A 20,545-nucleotide genomic window follows, 5' to 3' on the forward strand; every position below is an offset into this window, starting at 1 on the left:
GAAGAGGCATGCCCATTTCCAGTCATAAATATTATTTACTTCAGTTTCTATTCACCTACACATGCTGCTGAGGGGGACTCTGGATCCTTCATCCAAAATTACAAACACACAAAAGCAAAAAAAAAAAAACTCCCACTAACAAAGTTAGGGAAAATCCAATCGATAGAACTAGAGTCAGAGATAGCCCAGTTGTTAGAACTACCAGACTACAAATCTAAAACAAGTACATGGAAAACTTACGAACAGATGGGTAATTTCAGCAGAGAGATAGAAATGGAAATGTTAGAAATTTTTTTAGACTAGTAGCAGAGATGAGGAACACCTCCAATGGGTTGATCAGTACACTTGACACGGCTGAGGAAAGATTGAGTGAACTTGAAGAGACGTCAATATAAATTACCCAACTTAAATAAAAAGAGAAAAAGGAGTGGGGAAAAAAAAACAGTACAGAGGATCTAAGGGATGTGGGACAATATGTCATGGTCCAACATACGCATAACTGGAATCCCAGAAGGAGAATAGAAAAAGAATAAGCAGAAAAAACATTTGTAAAGATAATGGCTGAGAATTTTCCAAAATTAATTAAACACATCAAAGCATAAAGCAAAGAAGATCAGAAAACCCCAAGCAGGATTAAACAACAACATACATGTCTAGACACACAATGAGAAAATATTGAAGGCAACCAGAGGAAAAAGACGTGACATGACATAGAAGGGCACCAGGAAGGACACTTGACCACCCCTACATGTGGACAAAGGGAGGCCCAGAGAGGGGAAGGAACAGGCTCAAAGTCATCCAGAGGACATTGAGAAACTACTGGAGACAAACTGAGGCCTCCTTGCCTCAAAGCGGGGGTCTTTCAGCTGCACTGTCTGGCCACTCCCAGACTGACCCCCTCCACACAGGAATGGCCTTTCCCTCTTGACCACACTCTCCACTCCTTGTCCCTCTGCATCTGCCTACAGCTGCTCCCCCTCCTTGCCCAGCTCCAGGGTGTGAAACTGACTCTGTCAAACACACATTTCTCCCCACCTGGGCAGCTGTAAGAGACCTGAGGCTTTGTAAGTTCCATCATGGACATTTTTCTTGAAAAATATGACTAACTAATCTTTGCGGGAAATGGTGGCATGAGCTGGTATCTCTTGTAGACCAAATCCTGACCTAAAATAGAGACAGGCCAAGCAGAAAAAGAAAGGAGAAGAAAACTTGAAAAAGAAAGACAAGAGATGAAAAAATGCAGGAAGGACTAAAGAAGCAAAACCTGCAGTGGCTGAAAGAAATCCATTAGATAAGAGTTTCTCCAACCTGGCTGCCCATTGGAATCACCTGCACAGCTTTTAAAAAATGCCATTGCCCAGACCCCATCCTGATTCTGATGCCTTTCATCTGGGGAGATGCCTGGGCATAAGGACTTTTTAAAAGCTCCCTTGGTGAAGATGGTGTGCAGGCAGAGCTGAGAACCACTGATCTGCTCAGTTTGTTCCTGAAGGCATAGACCCTTTCTATAAGTCTCTGCATATCCAGGGCCCTGCACAGGGGGTGTGCTGAATGCATGCATGCATGCACGGCTGAATGCATGAGCAGGTGAGTAAAGGAGTTGTTTGCCAGTTCCTGGAGATTGCAAAAAATGTAGGCCTACCCAGGATTTCTTTAGTGGGTGGGGGTTTGTGGTAAGAATGCAGGAAACAAGAAGGAAAGCAGCTCATTGACTAGGCCTTGTGGAGACAGGAATGTTGTCTGGGAGATGAACCTGAGGAACCTATGACAACAGGGTCATTGTGTCAATTCCCCTGCAGTGGCCCCCACCACCCGCTGACCTGGACATCCCCCTTCATGGCCACTCAGCCCCTCGGATCCTCTGCTTCTACAGCTCCTGCCAATGTCCTCTGGGTCTGTTTGCTCAGGGCTTCTGCTCACTGTCACCTTGCATTACACTCTGTCCCCTCTCCTGACCTCGGGCTTTCTCTGCACAGTTTTAGTTCAAACTTCCTGAGAGAGGAGGTCTGATGGGTTGTCTCAGTCACCCTCCAGTAGAGATCCTCCCTGACCAGGGTGTGGATCCACCCACTAGTCCTTCTTGGTCTGGGGCCTGCCCTGGACTGCTCAGCTGTGCCCACACCCATGGGGTCCAGCAGAGCAACCCACATCTCACCCTTCAGAAGGGCACTGTGGGAAGGGCAGCCTTCTGAAGTTGGTCCCTCGTAACTGCAGGCCCTGCCCAGAGCTTCACCTGGTCGGTTCAGGAGGTGAGAGGCTAATAAGGGAGTGGACAGTTAGCCCAGGATCAGCAAACGGGGTCCTGTCCATTCAGTCCTTGTGGCCATGAAGTCATTTGTGCTCGTCTGTATATTGGTGCCAGGAATAAATACGAAGGCAAGGAAGCTAGTGACCAGAGGATTTCCTGTTAGACTGTGGGCTCTTTGGGGTCAGAACCAAGGTCAGATTCATTCTTATGGTACCCTAGCAAGTGCTTGGCAATGTGTCTAGATGGATGGACTGATAGATGGCCACGCCAATGGATCTTTACAAGATGGAAGTGGACATCAGCCTTCAGTGACTTGTTGATTACATCTTTGAAAAATATAATAACAATAGTAACTAAAAGATATTGAATATTTATTATGTGTCTTCATAATAAAGTACTTTTCATTTTAATTCAAATAATCTTCACAGCAACTCTATGAGGTTAACACAAGACCCAAATAAACTCAACTAGTAAGTGACAGACGGGACCAGCTAGATAATTAGTTAGGCAAAATAAAAATGTGTAGTTTGCATTATTTTGTTGTGCAGAATAAAAATAATCCTTCATTTTAAAAATTATTAAGAGTTTTAAGATGACGGCAGCAGAGCTGTCCGTGGAGGCTAAAGGCTGTCAGAGATCCGGGCTCTGTGTGACTGCACAGGTCTCATGCCCATGAAGCCGGCCCTGGTGACAGAGCTGGATATGAACCTCTGTAGTCTGGCTTCAGAGCCTGAGTACTTAAGTACAAAGCAGTCCTTCCTCATACACAGGACAGTGTTTAGAATCCATGTCTGGGCCTGTCCTCGTCTCCAGCTGCATCTCTTGAATCTGGCCAAAGACACCCATTTGGCTGGCGACTCTTTCTGCCCTCTGGTGGGCAGTGTCCATCCAGCCACACCTGCTTAAGGGATGAAGCCAGGACTGCAACATGAGGATAAGACTCACTACCAAGACTCAGTGTGGTGACAATGCCTGAGTTGACACATCCAGACTCAGCATTCAGACTGGTCCCTCCGCCCTTGCAGCCTCTAGATCCTATCCATGCATTGGTGCTTGGGTGGGATGTTCCCAAGTCTTATTCCTCCTTCAAACTGAGATTAAATGCCTTCTGGCCCAGGTGGTCTCTCCAGTCTCCAACACAGAACTAATCCAGGTCCCGGCACCTCGGAAGTGCTCAGGAAGCTCCACTCGCATAGCATTTCTCTGCATAGGATCTATCATTTGCCTCTCACCGGGGCTGGTCTAAGACTCCTAACTAGTCTCCCTGCCACTATTCTCCACCCTGCAGAGCCACAGTAACGCATCTGAATGGCCACAACTGTTTTCACCTCTCTGTACATGCACCCTTTTCCGCGCGAATCTGCAGGTCCACTCATTCAGAGTCTGGGCTGGCCTCTTGACTTGCTTTGACAGTAAAATAAGGTAGAAGTGATGGTCTGCCAATTCTCAGCTCAGGACTCAAGAAGCCTGGCACGTGTCCTCTTGCTCTCTTGAGCCCATGTGAGTGCCATGTGAACAAGCCCAGGCTAGCCTGCTGGAGAATGAGACACCACATGGAGGGGAGCCATCCCAGGACAGGCTATCTAAGACCAGCCAGCCTCCACTGACCCACAGCTGCAGACACATGAGTGAGCCTGATCAAGATCAGCTGAGCCTGGTCCAGATCAGCAGAACTGTGGGAGACAGTTGGACCCCAGACCGTGAGCTACATACGTGGTTGTTGTTTTAAGATCTGGGGTGTTGTGTTACCCAGCATTCACTCACTGATACACCATATAACACCTAAGTATGATCACCTCACTGCACCAATCTAAAACTTCTCATGGCTCCCCAGTACCCGTGGAAAAAATTCCATCTCCTTATCCCAGCATGAGAGGGCCCTCATCTTCTGTATTTTACTTTCGTCTGCAACCCGTCCACTTGGACCTGGCAAATTTCAGCAGACCCTTGTACTGCGGGATCATGCTATTCTCATGACCTGGAATTTCCCTCAAGATCAACTCAAGGGCCATCTGTGACAGGGAGCCCATTCTTATGTCCCTAGGGGGGTTCTGTGCATGATTTCTCTGCCAGGCTGTGAGATGCCCTTGTCTCAATTATCTCTGTAACCCAACTATCCACTGGGCCTGTCCCAAATACTTGTCTAGACACTGGAGATATAAACAGAAGTAAGTGATTGTGTCTCTGGTCCAAAAAGTTGCTGGTTCCCTGAAAGATCATTTCGACAAACTGTGGTAAGTGCAGTGATGGGGGAAGGTTAGGAAAGGCTTTTTTAGGGTGACATTGTGAGGGACAGATAAGAGTTGGCCAATTTCAGAGAGACGGGGAAAAGCCCGGTGATGAGGCCCAAGGGGAGAGGGTGTGCTTGGGGACACAACTGCAGCTAGTCTCTGGTGACTGGGGCAGAAAGGTGGGGTGAGATGAAGATGAGGAGGCTGAGGAACTTGGATTTACATTGAAGGCAATGGGGAGCCACTAGAAGGCTTCAAACAAGCATGCAGTAGGTGCTCAATATATGTTTCCTGATCAGCACACCAGCTGCCTCCTCCATCAGACTGAGAGTTCCTTGAGGAGAGGGTTATTTGATCTTTGTGTTCTCTAGTTCCTGGTTCATAGTAGGACTGGGTATGACTCTGAGCAATGATTGAGTGAATGAGTGAATGAATCCACCCAGGATATAACAATATGAAACCAAATTGATCTTTTCATCCAGACAAGAACTGCTTTTCTCTCCCTGGTTCAGGGAAGTGTTGAGGGTTCAAATAGGCTCTGAGACTGGTCCAGAGACAAAGATCCCTAGTCTTTCTGTCTTCCCTCAGCTTCTGCTTGGCAGCAGGAGTGTGTGTTATGCCACCTGGCGGCCACAGTGCCCATATGCCATTTTAATCAGCTTCCTCTGTTGCTAAGGTGTCCTGTTAGGCCAGAGAAGGGGAGAGGATCTGGAGCGGGGAGAAATGCTCTGCTCAGCATACATACCCATCCATTCAGCCAGCTTAGAGGTGCATCTGTGAATGCCAACCCCAGGTCTGTCTGTCCTCACCCTGCAAGACCTGAGTCCTGAGTCCCTGTAACAGGCCCAAGAGAATAATGATGTCAGCCCACGGGACAGAGAAGCCCTTCTCTATGGCTGCTCAGACCACGTATTTTCCACATGCCTCCCCGCCCTACCCTCACCTTTCTCAGCAGATGATGGAATCCAGGGTGAGGAAGCCGTGGGAAGAGAGGCAATGACCAGCATCCTCCTTATATCCTTCTTGTCCTCTTCCTAAGAGAACCCAGATTCTGTCCAGAGGAGCAATGTACTCAGTTACAAATTCTTATCCTGCCCCCCAGACTCCCTTACAGCTAGGAGGTGCCATGTTACTTGGATCTGTCCAGTGAAATGTAGACAGACATCCAGGTGGGGTTCTAGAAAAATCTACTCTTCTTCAGTGTCAAGAGGCACAGACTCAGCTGGCCTCTGCCTTTTGCCCTCTCTCTGTGTTTCCCTTCCTCCTGCCTGAAAGATGGGCAGGATGTCTGCAGGTGGATTAGCCATTTTTTATCCATGAGCATGAGAACCACATGCTACGGATGCTGGAACAGGAAGCTAGAAGGAATCCAAATTCTTGGTGACTTTCTTAAGCATCTTCAGAACCATCCCATGTTTCTGGGTATCTCTAGGGAGAGGCCCTCACTAAAGTCCTTCTCCAGAACCAAGCACACTTCTTCCTCTTCTCCCTAGGAAGAACTCGTCTCTCCCTGACCCATTGCCTCTTTGTTACAAGATAGTAAGAAAACCCCATTTGTTAAGAGACCACAGTTAGATCTGTCACATGCTGCCACTCGTCATCCTAACACACATACACTGTATGTGTAATCTTTTTGCTTCTTGACAGTGAGCCCAGATGGAACCTGTATCTGGCATAAAGAACCAGAGAACACGGACCAGGGTGTGCTTGGAGAAAGCCAGCAAAGGTATTTTCCCTGGGAGACAGGAGAACTCTGTTCAAGATGAACTCTCTCTTACTATGTGACCTACAGTAAGTCATTTCTTCCTATTGTATTATAGACACAAATATATACACATTTATATAAAAATTATATATACTTGAATATTTATATATATATAAATTACATATATGTGTACGATTACAAATATGTATATATAAATAAATATATTTATTTTTATATGTATTATATATTTGTAACAAAGAAAGTGTTGGAACCAGTTGAGTGCCCATGTCCCTACCAGCTGGACCATTTTACGCCTGTATGGCTGGGGACCAGTGGAGATGGCATATCAGAGTGGTTAAGAGTATAGACTGGAGCCTGACTTCCTGGGTTCAAACCCCAGTCTCACCAACTAGTAAGTTATTTCATCTCTTTATGTCTCAGTTTCCTCCACTTGTAAATGGGGTTAATAATACTACCCCATGGACTCACTAGGAGGATTCGGTGAACTGCAATTTGCAAAGCAATGGGAACAGTAACTGGCCCAGGATAAGCCAACCTGTTTGATACTTAAACTTCAGCTCAGTGCATTGACCTTTCCACGGTCTGATGCTCCTAAGGTCTCAGTCCTCCTGGGAATCCATGGCTTGTGAGTCTGGGATGGACCCAATTCTCTCTTTTAACAAAGCCAGGTACTCCTTGTGCCATGTTTCCCTTCCAATTCCAAAAGTTCAGTGAGGGGCTCTGTGAGTCTAATTGCCTAGCTAATAATTCTAATCTTGGCTCTGACGCTCTCTGATCTGACTCTGCATCTCATTTGAAATGTCAGAGTTGCAATGTCATTCCTTATCTGTGAAGTGGATGTACATCAAGTATCAGCCCTGCCTTCTCACTCTTCTCCATTGCTGGAGTATTGTTACTACTAAGTGACTGGAGATGGGGGTCAGGGTTCAATGGCAGCTACCAGGGCAGTTTGCAGGGTTGTGGTGCAAGAAAGAATTTTGGCAGGGACCCGGGAATGGGCTCAGGGTGGGAAGCAGGCAGGTGCCCTGTTGTTGGGCTGACCATGGCCTTCACGTCTGCAACAGACCCACTGTGGCCAGGGGCTGGGCTTGCCTCAGGTCTCTGCTCTTCTGACTCTGAGTCGGCGCATCTTATGTTGGGACTCTGGACTTGAGCCTGAAGCTGCAGGAGGTGTGGAGGCTGCTCCCAGTGTAATAGCCATTCTTTGCTGCAGAAACAATGGATCTGTGGCTCCTGGATATGTCCATGCCATGGCCCTTGCTGGGGCCTTCTCTGGAGACAGAAGTGGTCTTCTTTGATTTCCTGAAGCCCAACCCCTTACCTTCATACCCCACTAGTCTGTCCCAGCTGAGCCTCTTCCAGGCCTGAGGCTGACAGAGCTGGTAGCTGATAAGCAGGACACCAGAAGACAGTTAGTTGCCAGCTCTTTCAGGAATCTCTGGTCACCACACTTCTGACTTGAGCATTCACAGATTTTGGTATTCATGAGGAGTCCTGGAACCCATCCCCCATGGATACTGAGGGATGATTGTATTTGAATAGATTTTACAAATTGCCCCCAAGAAAGTGTGCTAGTTTATCTCCCACATCAGTTGTGAAAGTTCCTGTTTTTCCATACTCATTCCAATACTTGGCATGACCACTAAAACAGCAGTGGTACAAATCCTTGCCAATTTGATAGGGGCAATTTGAGTATCTGTTTTTATTTTGCATGTCTTGATGTTCATAGTTATAGGTATGTTGAAATCACATTTTATATATGTGTATCCTGAAAGGCCCTTGGGACCTGGGTGATGGGACTGGGAGACTGAGGACTGACTCGTCCTCTCACGCACACTCCTGTGCCCTCCCCAATGTGCTCCCGATCTGCTTCCACAGAAGGACATGTAGGCACAGGACAGACAATGATTTGGGGATCTCAGAGGGTTACAACTTTCCCCATGTTTTGGTGACCTTCTAAAGTGAGAACTGGGGGCCAGCATCAATAGATTATGGGATTTGGTAAAGCTTTGTGCAGTCCAGTATTTTCGAGATGCTTACGTCATTATTCTTGCTGAGGCCTGTGGGAGCCCAAAAGGTCAAGCTTTCACACACAGAAAGCTTAACCATCTTTGGAAAGGAGAGCTCACCTTCAAATCTCCCAGTGAGTGCTTGGAAGGTTGCTCTTTTGGCCTCTCCAATGGCTTGCCTGCTCTGCCAGATTCTACATTCCAGAAATGCCATTGTTATCTTGTCAGTCCCTGGATTAAATCCTTTCAGTGGCTCCCCATTGTCTGGGGTGAAAGCCGGGTTTCCTTAATTTGGCATTCAAGCCCTCTCTCCTTATTCACCCTTCCAGCCCAAATGATCTCCCCAAGAAGCCTCAAAATACACATTGTAGCACTGCTAATGTCCTGTCTTCTCTGCTCCTCCAAATCCTGCTCACATGTTAATGCCCAGTATAATCAGGAGAAGTCATCGACAGTTTGGGGCACTAATTATATACAAACTTTCAGGGTAAGAAAACACACAAACAAACTCTAGTTGAGGTCCCTGTATTCACCCAGATGGCTATAATAAAATCTGTAGCAGTAATTTGAGTTTGCTGACCCCTTTCCAGTATACGATTCAATCATAACTTTTCTGGGCCTAAATTTTACCTGTCTTTCTAATTCATCCATTTACATTCTTTTTTTTTTTTTTTTTAAAGATTTTATTTATTTTACTTTTTCCCCCCAAAGCCCCAGTAGATAGTTGTATGTCATAGCTGCACATGCTTCTAGTTGCTGTATGTGGGACTCGGCCTCAGGATGGACGGAGAAGTGGTGCCTCGATGCGCACCCGGGATCCGAACCCGGGCCACCAGCATTGCAGCGCGCGCACTTAACCACCAAGCCACAGGGCCGGCCGCATCCATTTACATTCTTTACTTGTAAAAGGCTGAAGGAAATCTTTAGAGAGTAGCCCTAGCAAGCAGAGACTGGGTTTATAATCAAGGTTTTAGAATTTAAATCAAAGAAATACAAAAGCTCAGCGGTTACCAAAGTGTAGTACACTTCTTCCCAGAGTTAAGCAAGATCATTTCAGATGGCATGCAAACAAACTTTAAAGCATTGATATAGTGGTTACATATTTGCTTTGCTGTGTTTTAGAAAAAAAGTCTCTAATATCAAATCCATAATTTAATGGATATTATTTGTGGCAGGAATTGCTAGCTGTCCATTAAAGTATGTCCCACCTTCTTTGCGGCACAACCAGACCACATATCCCAGCCTTCCTTGCAATTAGATCTGCCGTCTGGCTAAGTTCTTTCCAGTGGAATGTGAGTGGAAGTGAGGAGTGCCACATCCAGGGCTGGTCCACAATGCCCCCCTGCACCATGTTCTCGTCTTCGTGCTCCTCCCCACTGGAGCTGACTGGAATCAACACCCATAACAACATTAGAGACCATGAGTTAAAGATGACAAAGTTGTCATGGTCTAGATCAGTGGTCTGCAAACTCTGCCCTGTGGGCCATATCTGGCCCGCCATCTGCTTTTAAAATAAAGTTTTATTGAAACACGGCCGTGCCCATTTGTCTAGGCGTTGTCTATGCTGCTTTGCTACAGCAGAGCTGAGGAGGTGCCACAGAGACCACATGATGTGCAACGCCTAATGTTTTTACTCTCTGGCCCTTTAGAGAACAGGTTTGCTGACCTCTTGGTTAGATCCCTGAGTGACCATATGGAGGACAGCCACTTTGTTGGCCTGAACAGCACCTCAGTTCTCTACATAGTCAAGAAATAAGCCCCTGAAATTCTGGGCCTATTTGCTGCCATAGTTTGCCCTACTCTCACAACACATTCTTACTCAGCAGGAGGTGAACTAGGCAGTCCCACGGGATCGCCTGATGTAGGTGACCTGACCGCCAGGTGTTAGTGCCATGCAGGATGACCACTATGCCCATTGGGCAGCGCTCCTCTCCAAGACTCACCCCCAGACCAAAATTGCCCCCAGGTGCTCTCCCTCACTCAGTCCTAGGACCAGATTAACCCCAGGGAGTCTGACCCCCTAATTGCAGCTCAGCATCGAGAGCCGTGAGAGGTGTGAACATAATGTCATTTCTCTGCTATGATCTGAGTGCCAAAAGGAAGAAGTTCCCTGAAGTTCAAGGAAATGGCTACAGTAACAATGACCTTTGATGAAGCCAATTCCTGCTCACCTACGTAGTGGTCATGATGGTGGACAAAGTTGTCCCTGCCCTTATGTTACTAATGACCATCAATGGTCCAGTTTTCCCATTGAGTGACTTATTTTTGAGTATAAAGTTTTGTATATCAATTGAAGATGTTATTACTTATGTTTCCGTCTTCACTTTTTTTTTTCTTGCTGAGGAAGATTTGCCTTGAGCTAACACCTGTGCCCATCTTCCTCTATTTTGTGTGTGGGTCATCACCACAAGATGGCCGCCGACGACTGACGTAGGTCTGCCCCCGGGATCCAAACCCCAGCCGCCGGAGCGGAGTGCTCCGAACTTAACCACTAGACCGTGTGGCCAGCCCCTTATATTTCCTTATTGACTTTTTATTTTACCATCATTTTAATTTTGAAAAATACAATGATACATTTTCCATACTTTAATTCACAGCAGGTTATACAGGCCTTCCATTTATGGAAATGATGCAAAATTTCCTTTTTGAATGATTGTATTAAAGTAAAAGTAACTAATCCACTTCAGGAAAACTGCTGATAATAGTACAGATGGTATGCTGGTATGGCAAAAAACGTGGTGTTATTAGGAGAATAACTGAGGTTCCAGAAACACTTCACATGTCTAGGCTGCACTGGAAAAATTCCAGATTCACAGAATATTGATCTAGGTTGGATGGTGCATTAGAGGTTACCACACCCATAGCCACCCCTGCCTCTCATCTCCTCGTTTCTAGAAAGGATCCCTGAATATCACCCAGTGAGGTTCCCAGACCTCTGGTCTCCTAGTGCCGTGTTCCCCACCATGAAGGCTCTGCCTGATTAATCCCGTGATTAATAGACAAAGTCTAGTGAAGGGGTCAGTAGGACAGGGGCTCCTACTAGTTCAGAGATTGTTCTAGCATGTGCTCCCCATATATCTATTGAGTGAATTTAATGAGATGTTTGGGGGGGCTAATCTGGAGCCCCCAAAGGTGTCTTCTCTCCTAAGACCTGCCCAACCACTAAGGAGTTAAGGCCAGTTCCTAGGAGTTTACTCTTCAGACCACCTAGTTCCACATGGGAAACCTCAGGCAGTTCCCCGAGGGAACAGCGATAATCCCAGTCAACTGCCACTGAAGGAAGAAGAGCTGGATGGCTTACAGCTAATGTGACGCAGGGAGATTGTACACGATAAGTGAAACTGAGATCTGGCTTTAGGCTTCATAGACTCCAGCCTCACTCGTGACTTCTGCGGAGTCATCACGAGCCAGGAGTGGGCTTCCAGGCTGCAGCCAGACAAGGCAAGGTCTGAGAGTGGCTGCCTCTGTTTGTGGAATTGGCTGGTATAACAAGCGGGCATGTGATTGAACAGTGGGGCTGGGAAAATTATTCATCCCTGCCTTCCTTATTTTGCTAAGTCAGCATCCTACAATCTTCATAGGCTAAGAGCCAGTGCTGTGTTCCCAAGTTGTAAAGGCCAGCTGACTGGAGCACAGAGCAGGATGGTTATGCCTTAACGGGGACTGTGCCTGTGTGTTTGAGTGAGTGTGTTTTTGTGTGTGTATGTGGTGTGCTAAGTGATTAGAACCAGCCTTGTTGTCTGCTTATGAGGACCACCTATATTGTCCAATGTGGATAGAGATAAGGGTGCTCTTCATTAGGGTGGTCTTCATGACCTGTGTTTCTTTCCTGGATTCAAGGGAGGAAACCCAGGCCAGGTCAGTCTTTGCAGAAGCAATCACCTCTGGGGACTGACTGTAATGCTGTCACAAAGTCCTCGCCCCACCACAGACTCCCTTTACCAGCCTGCAACAGTGTCTAGAACTAGTGCAAATGAGCATCCCTTTTTGAATTTTGGGTCTCCAGAAGCTTCGTTTCAGCTATAACCTATGGCCATGGCCAAGAACCCTTGAGCTTTTCTAGGATTTTCATGTATTTTATGGCTGCTGGTTGCCCAGTTCTCCCTGATGTCAATATTGGTCTGGTCTGGACAAGGGCAGGCTTGCCAATGACACTGGGAAAACAGTGTGAACGTGGAGAAGGCACAGCTGTCTCTTTATTGCGCTGACCTGGAGACAACTGTGCTTCACGTCTGCCCCCTCTGCATTGACAAGAACGGATCTCATGACTCCAGCTAATGTGAGGGGGACTGGGGCATGCGTTCCTGGATGGGTAGCACCTTCTCAGCGACAAGTATGCACTGCGAGAGGAGACCATGAAGTGTGAGCCATCAGCGAGCACCTCCACCATGTGGTCCCTACCCCTCCAGGAGCCCCAGCACCCCTGTTTCCAACCATCCTTCCAGGCAGCCTAAGGATCCAGGAGGGGTCAGCAGGAAGGTGCGGCACTTTGATGAGGTGGAGGTGGAGGAGATCTTAGAAGAGAGAGGCCACCTGAGCTCACCCTCAGGGGAACCAAGCATGTGCTTAGGGCACCAACAAGCTCAGTTTGTCAAAAAGTTTTTGACATCATAGCAGAGTGGTTGAGAGTATGGGCTGTAATATTATGCACCTTTTGTTCAATCCTCAGCTCTTCCTCGTACTTGATGTGTGACCGTGGGCCAGTTCCTGGACCACGCCAAGCCCTGGGAGATAATAGTATCAATTCACAGGGTTATTTTGAGAACCAAATGAGATCCTGCAAACAAAACAATCAGCACTATGTTTGCCACACAGTTAAATGAACATCTGAAATAATAAAAGTAGAAAATTGAAGAAGTATAAACACTCACAATACTACAGCCAGCAATTGGCTGTTGTGATACTAATTAGATGGATAACTATCCAGATGTTTTCCTATTCAAATAAAGATATATATTTTTACTAAAGTGGGATATTATAGATGACTGGATTTTTAAAAAAATATTTCTTTATTTTACTGAAATATAATTCACAAACCATAAAATTAACCTTTTTAAAGTGTACAGTTCAGTGGTACTATTATATTAACAAAGTTGTGTAGCCATCACCACTATCTAATCCCAGAACATTTCCATCACTCCATAAAGAAACATCACGCCCATTAGCAGTCATTCCTCATTCTGTCCTCCTGCAGCCCCTAGAAATGCCTAATGTACTTTCTGTCTCTGTGGGTTTGCTTATTCTGGAGACTTCTTATAAATAGAATCATAGAATCTGTGGCCTTTTGTGTCTGTATTCTTCCATCAGCATAATGTTTTCAAGATTCTTCCTTGAAATGAATGAAACATTCATGTTGTAGTAAGTATCCATATTTCATTACCTTTTATAGCTGAATAATATTGCATTGTGTCGATAGATCACATTTTATTTGCCCATTCATCAGATGATGGACATTTGGGTTGTATCTACTTTTGTCTATTACGAATAATGCTGCTATTTATGTACAAGTTTTTATATGGGTATGTTTTCAATTATCTTGGGCATATACCTAGGAGTGGAATTTCTGGGAAATATTGTAACTCTACGTTTAATTTTCGAGGAACTGCCAAACTGTTTCCCAAAGCAGCCATAACTATTTTATAACCTGTTTTCTTCCCTTCACAACAGATCATGACTGTCTTTCCTTGTTAATAAACAGAGATGTGCATCACTAGTTTGAGTGAATCCATAGTATTTCCTTAGCCAGCTGTACCAGAGTGTATTTAATGAATTCCCTGTTGTTGGACATTTAATGATTCTATGAAACAGGCTTTGAGCATCTTCCTTGTGTCCCCAGCAGGTAAATGACACATTCCCAGGTGTACCCAGAGCATTTTGCATCCCTCTATTTCAGTGCTTTCACATTGCATGTGCAAACCAATCCCCACTCCTACCCCATCTGTCTTGTCTACCACATAGTGAGTTCCTTGAGGAGATGGGTCATGTGTCGAATTCATCTTTGAATTTCTAATGCCTGGCATAGTGCCAGACATTTGGTAAATGTTTCAAAAATGAATGAATAAATGGAATAATGAATAAATGGAAGGATGGATGGAAGATGGGTGAATGGATAGATGAATGAATGAGTAGAGCCAGGGACTATGGAGGGATGCAGTTAGTTATTGTAAGAACTTTCTGCCCAAAGATCCCTGCCTCTAGAGGTAGTGAGTTCCCTGACCTGGGAGGTGTGCGATAGGAAGCTGAGTCACTTGGCAGGAATATTGTAATGTTAATTTAAGTATCAGAAGGGAGACTGGATGAAATTTAAGGTGCTTCCTATCCTGACAGCATAGAACTCTATGAAACAGAAGAGCAGAGAAGGTGAGAGATTTGTCCTAGTTCCCCAGCTGAACAGCTTTGCTCTAAAAGTTTTCAAGCATGTTCTGGGGACGCCAGACCAAAGTCTCTCCTTGTCTAAAGGCATCTGTCTGCCTGTGCCTGCCTTTGGGAAGCTCACTCACAGTACTAAGGTTAGAGTCCAGGAAGAGAGAAACCCTTATGTAACAAGTTGTTTGAAGAGTATGTGACTATCATAACCGGAGAGTTTAGTCCCTGCTTCTCAAATAAAAGAGGGTACACTCTGCGAGGTGTGGCTTAGAGGCTCTGAAAAAGCCCAGAGTGATCTTTGGAAGGGAGAGAGCTTTTCTGCCTGATTGGGCTATTGGCTAGGGGGTTGGGAGATGGGGGCGGGGCGAGAGCTGGGGCTCTGGGGCCTGACTGCACAGCCCTCCCAGCGGCTCTGAGATCTGCAGGCCCAGGAGTTGCTGTCCTTCCACGATGTGGCTCTTCACTCTGGTCCTGGTCTCCCTGGCCACTTCCACAGTTTGGGGTGAGTCCTTCTGAAATACAAATAGTGGGGGACATTGGAAATCCTTGTCCAAGGGTGAGGTGAGGGAGACACATTTAGGACAAAGGCGTGACAGTTCTGGTTCCTCAGCAGCGTGCCCTCCAGACTTGGAGCACCCAGCCCAGCCAGCCCCCTCCAGGGGAGAATAAACACCCTGAGACCTCAGCTGCCTCAGCCACGCACAGGAGGGCGCCAGCCAACCTCATGCCTCCAGATGAGGACTTTGGAGAACTCAGTTTATTTCCCCTTGATATTAGTCCAGATATGGCCAAATCTGGGGGAGTGGCTTAGCAGAATATTAATATTGACTCTGGGGCCAGAGTGCGTGGATTCAAGTCCCAGCTCAGCCCTTACTTGCTGTATCCTAGGGCAAGGAACTTCACTTTTCTGTGCCTCGGTTTCCCTCTCTCTAAAATGGGGATGACAACAGTACCTACCTCATTGGGCTGTTGTGAGGAGGAAATGGGTTGTTGTTTATAAAAAGCATAGTGCCTAGTATGAACAGAGGGCAAAATAAGAATTCATGAAAAAAAGGATTGTTTTAAATTATAGCATATTAGTAGAAATTTGAGGCACGGTAAGAACAACAGACCAGGAGCCGACTGCCATTGGAAAGATAGTCTGTTACTCACAGTTCCCAAGGGAAGGGGTCATGTCACCACCATGGTGGGCCACAAGGTGATGCACTGGAGTCAAGAGGCAGAGGGAGGAGGAGGAATTGTGGGACACAATCCTGGTTTCTGGAGGAAGGAAGGGGTGGGGCAGGATAAGCAGGTTTAGGGTGGGCAAACTAAATGATTTCAAGGGGCTCTGGAGCCTCGGGGCTGTCTCCAGATGTCAGCTACCTGGCCCTGGAGGGTTAGGGCAGGATCCTGATAAAGAAGGTGGTTGGGGTGTGGGCTGTGGCATGCTGGAAGGACAAGCTGATTACAGCTCTAGCAATGGCTGCCTCTGGGAGGGGCAGTCCCTCCAGGGTCAGCAAGGCCCCAGATGTCAGAGCATCAAATATAGACACTAAAAAACATGGTTACTACAAGGGTGCAACAAGGGACCTCAGAACGCATCTGTGCCATTTGATGGATGGAGAAACTGAGACTCAGAGAGGGAAATGGCCTTGTCCAAGGTCAGCTGGAAAATCATGCTCTGGACTCTCTCTGTGACTCTTGAATCCAGAGCCAGTGCTCTGGCCATCACTGTCCCGACAGCCCAGGCCCATCTGTATTCTATCTTCTTTCTGGTGGCATGACACTGTGAGAAGCTTGGAACTGAGTGTAAGGGCCGAATAAGAACCAAATTAGGAGGTATCATTCCTTTACCATTGTTCACCTTCTGGCAAATCCATACCGTTTCCATCTTCAGAAAGTCCATACTGGCTGCCTCCATTTCCTCAGGTTCCACGTCTGTAAAATGGGCATATGAACTACTACCTACCAAGGTTTTGTGAAGATTAATTTAACTGACCTGGAATGCATATCTGGCACATAGGAAATGCTCAGTATATAAACATTTCCTATAACATACGTGGTAACTGCTGCTCTTACCATTATTGCTGATGCCTCTCATCCCATCACCACTTTCCCACTCTTGACAACCTGGCTTCTGTCCACTTCATATCTCCTGAAAGATATCCTTGGATATTCTTGTACAAGAAGAAATTTGGATTATTCTTTTCTGTTCTGGCCTCACACTTGGAGGGAGATGTTGACGTTTTGTCTACAGCAAAAGGAGAGCAATTGGGAGGACGAGAGACTAGAAGTCATTTCCTATGAGGAAGGATTGAACAAACTGAGGATGCACAAGTAAAGACCTGAGGGATGGGCACGATCAAGTGTCTGAAAGGCCGCCTGTCCCATGACAGCTCAGGATGGTCCCACAGCAGGTAGAACCAGGGCTGATGGGGCAGCTGCAGGGAGGTGAATTTCAGCTCAGTGAGGAAGCACTGTCTGCTCCACAAGAATGGAACAGACAGGAATCTGACCCCATATCTCTCCCGCTCTGGACGACCCTGCTCAGAGCCACCAGAAGAACACTCTTCAAGCTGGTTGTGTCCCTCTCCCGCACTCCAGAACTGTTCCCTGCTGCTCATTTACCCACTAAATAAAGCCCAAACCCTTAGCCTGGCATTCGAGGCCCTCCCAGACATGAACCACTCTCAGCCCAGGATTCTTTTCCCCTCCCCACAGACTCCCTCTGGTTCAAATGTTCCATCACTCTTCCTCGGGCGGGCCTTGCATTTTGCTGTCTCAGAGCCTCATCTTGGCACGTTCTCTTCTCTGCTTTATGCCTTTATACCCCCTCTTCCAACTCCCCTTGCTCAGTCCTCCCCCTGCTGCAAGTCCCAGCCCCAAGGTCACGGCCTCCATGATGCCACCAATAGAAGCCCTCGCTCCCTCTTCTAACTCCTGTAGGACCTTACTGGTGCCTCTCTCAGAACACTGACCACTTTCTTCCCAGCAGTAGAGTCAAGTATGTATGTGGCTCATTCTCACTACAAGGTTCAGAGCTTCTGAGAAGAGGGGCCGCCTCTTGTTCATCCTCCCATCCAGCATGCAGCTCAGCGCAAGGATCCTAGTAGATAATTGTTTCCAGAGGCTCCTGAGAGTGGAAACCCAGTGTCTGTTCACTCCCAGCAGCCCTCCTTCTTGCATTTACTTTTCACTTGATGTTGTTTTACCTCCAATTCCGATTTGCTCCTTAAGATAGCCCGATGAGATAGGAAGGACAGTTAACCTCATCTCTCTTTTACATAATAAGACATTGAGGCCTAAAGAGTTGAGGTCAGTCATTCAAGGTCACATGCTTAAAGTGGCAAGAGCCATCTAGAATCCAGGTCAAACCTGCCACCCCTCCTTGATGTGTCCTCATTTCCTCTCGATGTCCAGCAGGGCACCCATCCTCGCCACCTGTTGTGGACACCGTGCAGGGCAAGGTCCTGGGAAAGTATGTCAGCTTAGAAGGATTTGCACAGCCCGTGGCCGTCTTCCTGGGTGTCCCTTTTGCCAAGCCCCCTCTTGGACCCCTGAGGTTTGCTCCGCCGCAGCCTGCAGAACCATGGCACTTCGTGAAGAACACCACCTCCTACCCTCCGATGTAAGCCGGTGGGCGGGGGGGGCTTGGGCATCTTTCAGTGGGACGTTTGCCTCAAAGTGGTGCAGGAGGGAGCCAAGGCAATCCTCTGAGTGGCTTATACTTTGTTCTGGAATCCTCAAGATATTGTAGATCCCTAAAGACATTCCAGAACTCTCATAGCATTCTAGAGCCCTGTATTCAACAAATATTTATTGAGCATCTACTGTGTGTCAGGCATGTTCTAGGTTCCTGGGAGCCACTAGTGAACAGAACAAAGATATTGTCTTCATGGAACTTGCATTCTAGGAGCAGAGACAGATAATAAACAGCATCTAAATTAATAAATGAATTATGTAATGTGTTAGAATATGATAACTGCTTTGGGGGAAAAAAAAGTTGACCAGTGAGGGGGATGGGAAGTAATGATTCTATTTATTCTTCTCTCTTGACCTTTGCCAAAGTTAGAAGGTAGGGTGAGCCAGGTAGTGTGTGGGTGGGGGGTGTTTTATGATATTGACTAGGTGGGTCCTCAACTCCCAGGCGTGTCTAGCCACCTAGTGATGAGCAGAGCAGTGGTTGGTGTGTCCTAGTCACTGGCCAAGTCGAGCAAAGAAGCCCCTCAGCCTCACCTCCCAGGGCGCCTGGATGCCTATGTGCATCAGACCTTATTCATCCCAGCAAGCCATTTCTGGGAATTTCCAGGGTCCTGCCTCTTGCTGCCTTCTTTTCTTTTCTTTCTGTTTTTTTTACCTCTTTTCTACTCTTCTCTCTTTCCTTTATACCTTCCTTTCTTCCTTCTTTAAGGATAATATTTAGTGTTTTTATTTCCTGATTGCATGTGTAATATATATTTATTACAGAAAAGTGAGGAAGCACAGGTAAGGAAAGGTAAGAAAATGAAATCAAGTATGATTTCATTTAAATCGTATATATCATCTGGAGAGAACCGCTGCTCATAAGTTAGATTGTGTTTTTCTAGTATTTTCTGTCTTCCATATTTTCTCCTTTAAAAATAGAACCAAATAAGATTCTGCACACAATTCAACCTTATGATTTTTTCCCATGCCAGCAAGCAATTCTCAGACACCAGTTGAGTGTGCTACACGTCAACTCAATTCTGACACTATTTACCAGGAGATGGAATCAGATGCCGTAGGTTAAGAGCTCGGTCCCACAAGACTGCCTTCTGCTTCAGATGTCAATCACAAGCCCAGGTTGTCACATGTGCATCTGAGGAACCGGCTATAAATCAAAGGTTTCCACGACCCCCTCCTTGGGTTCCATTGCTTTGCTAGAGCAGTTCACAGAACTCAGGAAATTAGTTAACTCACTAGATGGTGGGTTTATTATGAAGAATATTAAGGGATACGAATTAGCAGCCAGATGAGGAGATATGTAGCGAGGTCCTGAAGAAAGGAGCTTCTGCCCTCGTGGAGTTTGGGACCAGGCAAGGTGGCACGTGGAAGCATTCTGGTTCACCAACCTGGAAGCTCTCTGAATCCCTGTCTTTTTGTGTTTTTATGGAGGTTTCATTATACAGGCATGATCGATTAAATCGTTGGCCATTGACCATTGATTCAACCTCCAGCCCCTCTCCCTTCCCCAGAGGTGAGGGGGGGAGGGACTGAAAGTTCCAACCCTCTAATCACTGATTGGTTCTCCTGACAACCAGCCCATATCAATTCCAAAAGTCACTTCATCAATATAACAAAAGACACCTTTATAGCTCTCATCGCTTATAAAGTTCCGAGGGTTTTAGGAGCTGTGTGGCAGAAACTGGAGTAAGACCAAATCTTTGTCTCTTATTATCAATTACAGCATCACATCACAGGATCCAGAAAGTTTGCATGCTGCTTTGCTCCCTTATCAGTATGAGCATCATCCTCTGTCATGAAATATCACAGCCTAACATTTAATAACTACATTACCTTCAGTGTGGAATCACAATTTATTTACCCAACCTCTTGTTTGGACTCATTATTTTTGATGTTTTTGATAATAAAAATAGCACCCTGATGAACATCAGGTAGCTAAATCTTTATGCACCTTCACGATAGTTTTTGGATGGTTTTAAGAAACGACATTTCTCAGTCAAAGAATATGTACCTTTTGCTGAATTTCCCTCCAGAAATGTTCCAACTACACTCTTTCATTAATATACGAAAACCTCCATTCGCCGGCCCTTGGCAATGCTTGGGGTTATTAAAAAATGTTTTTTGGCTAATGGGTTGGCAAAATAATAATTATTATCATCATCATAATTATATACATATATATAATTATGCTATTTATTCTGCATTATTTGAATACTAGCATTGTTCTTTTTTTTTCCTTTTTTTTTTTTGTTTTGTGAGGAAGTTCAGCCCTGAGCTAACA

The 20,545-nt window shown here is 46.1% G+C and overlaps 1 protein-coding gene across 2 annotated transcripts in view; it reads left to right on the top strand.

Moving 5' to 3' along the window:
* The first annotated feature begins 15,030 nt into the window (after positions 1 to 15,030).
* The window catches only part of LOC101387217 (liver carboxylesterase-like), a 34,008-nt gene continuing 28,493 nt past the window's right edge, over positions 15,031 to 20,545 (top strand). Inside the window, exons 1-2 of one of the 2 annotated variants that reach the window (XM_087420235.1) lie at positions 15,031 to 15,082; positions 17,983 to 18,190. In XM_087420235.1, the coding sequence (XP_087276361.1) occupies positions 15,031 to 15,082; positions 17,983 to 18,190 (260 nt within the window). The remainder of the gene's footprint in view (positions 15,083 to 17,982; positions 18,191 to 20,545) is intronic. The other variant, XM_004431617.3, reaches the window with a different exon arrangement.

Source organism: Ceratotherium simum, chromosome 30, assembly GCF_057802395.1.
Source record: "Ceratotherium simum simum isolate JZ-2026a chromosome 30, ASM5780239v1, whole genome shotgun sequence".
NCBI classification, from domain to species: Eukaryota; Metazoa; Chordata; class Mammalia; order Perissodactyla; family Rhinocerotidae; genus Ceratotherium; species Ceratotherium simum.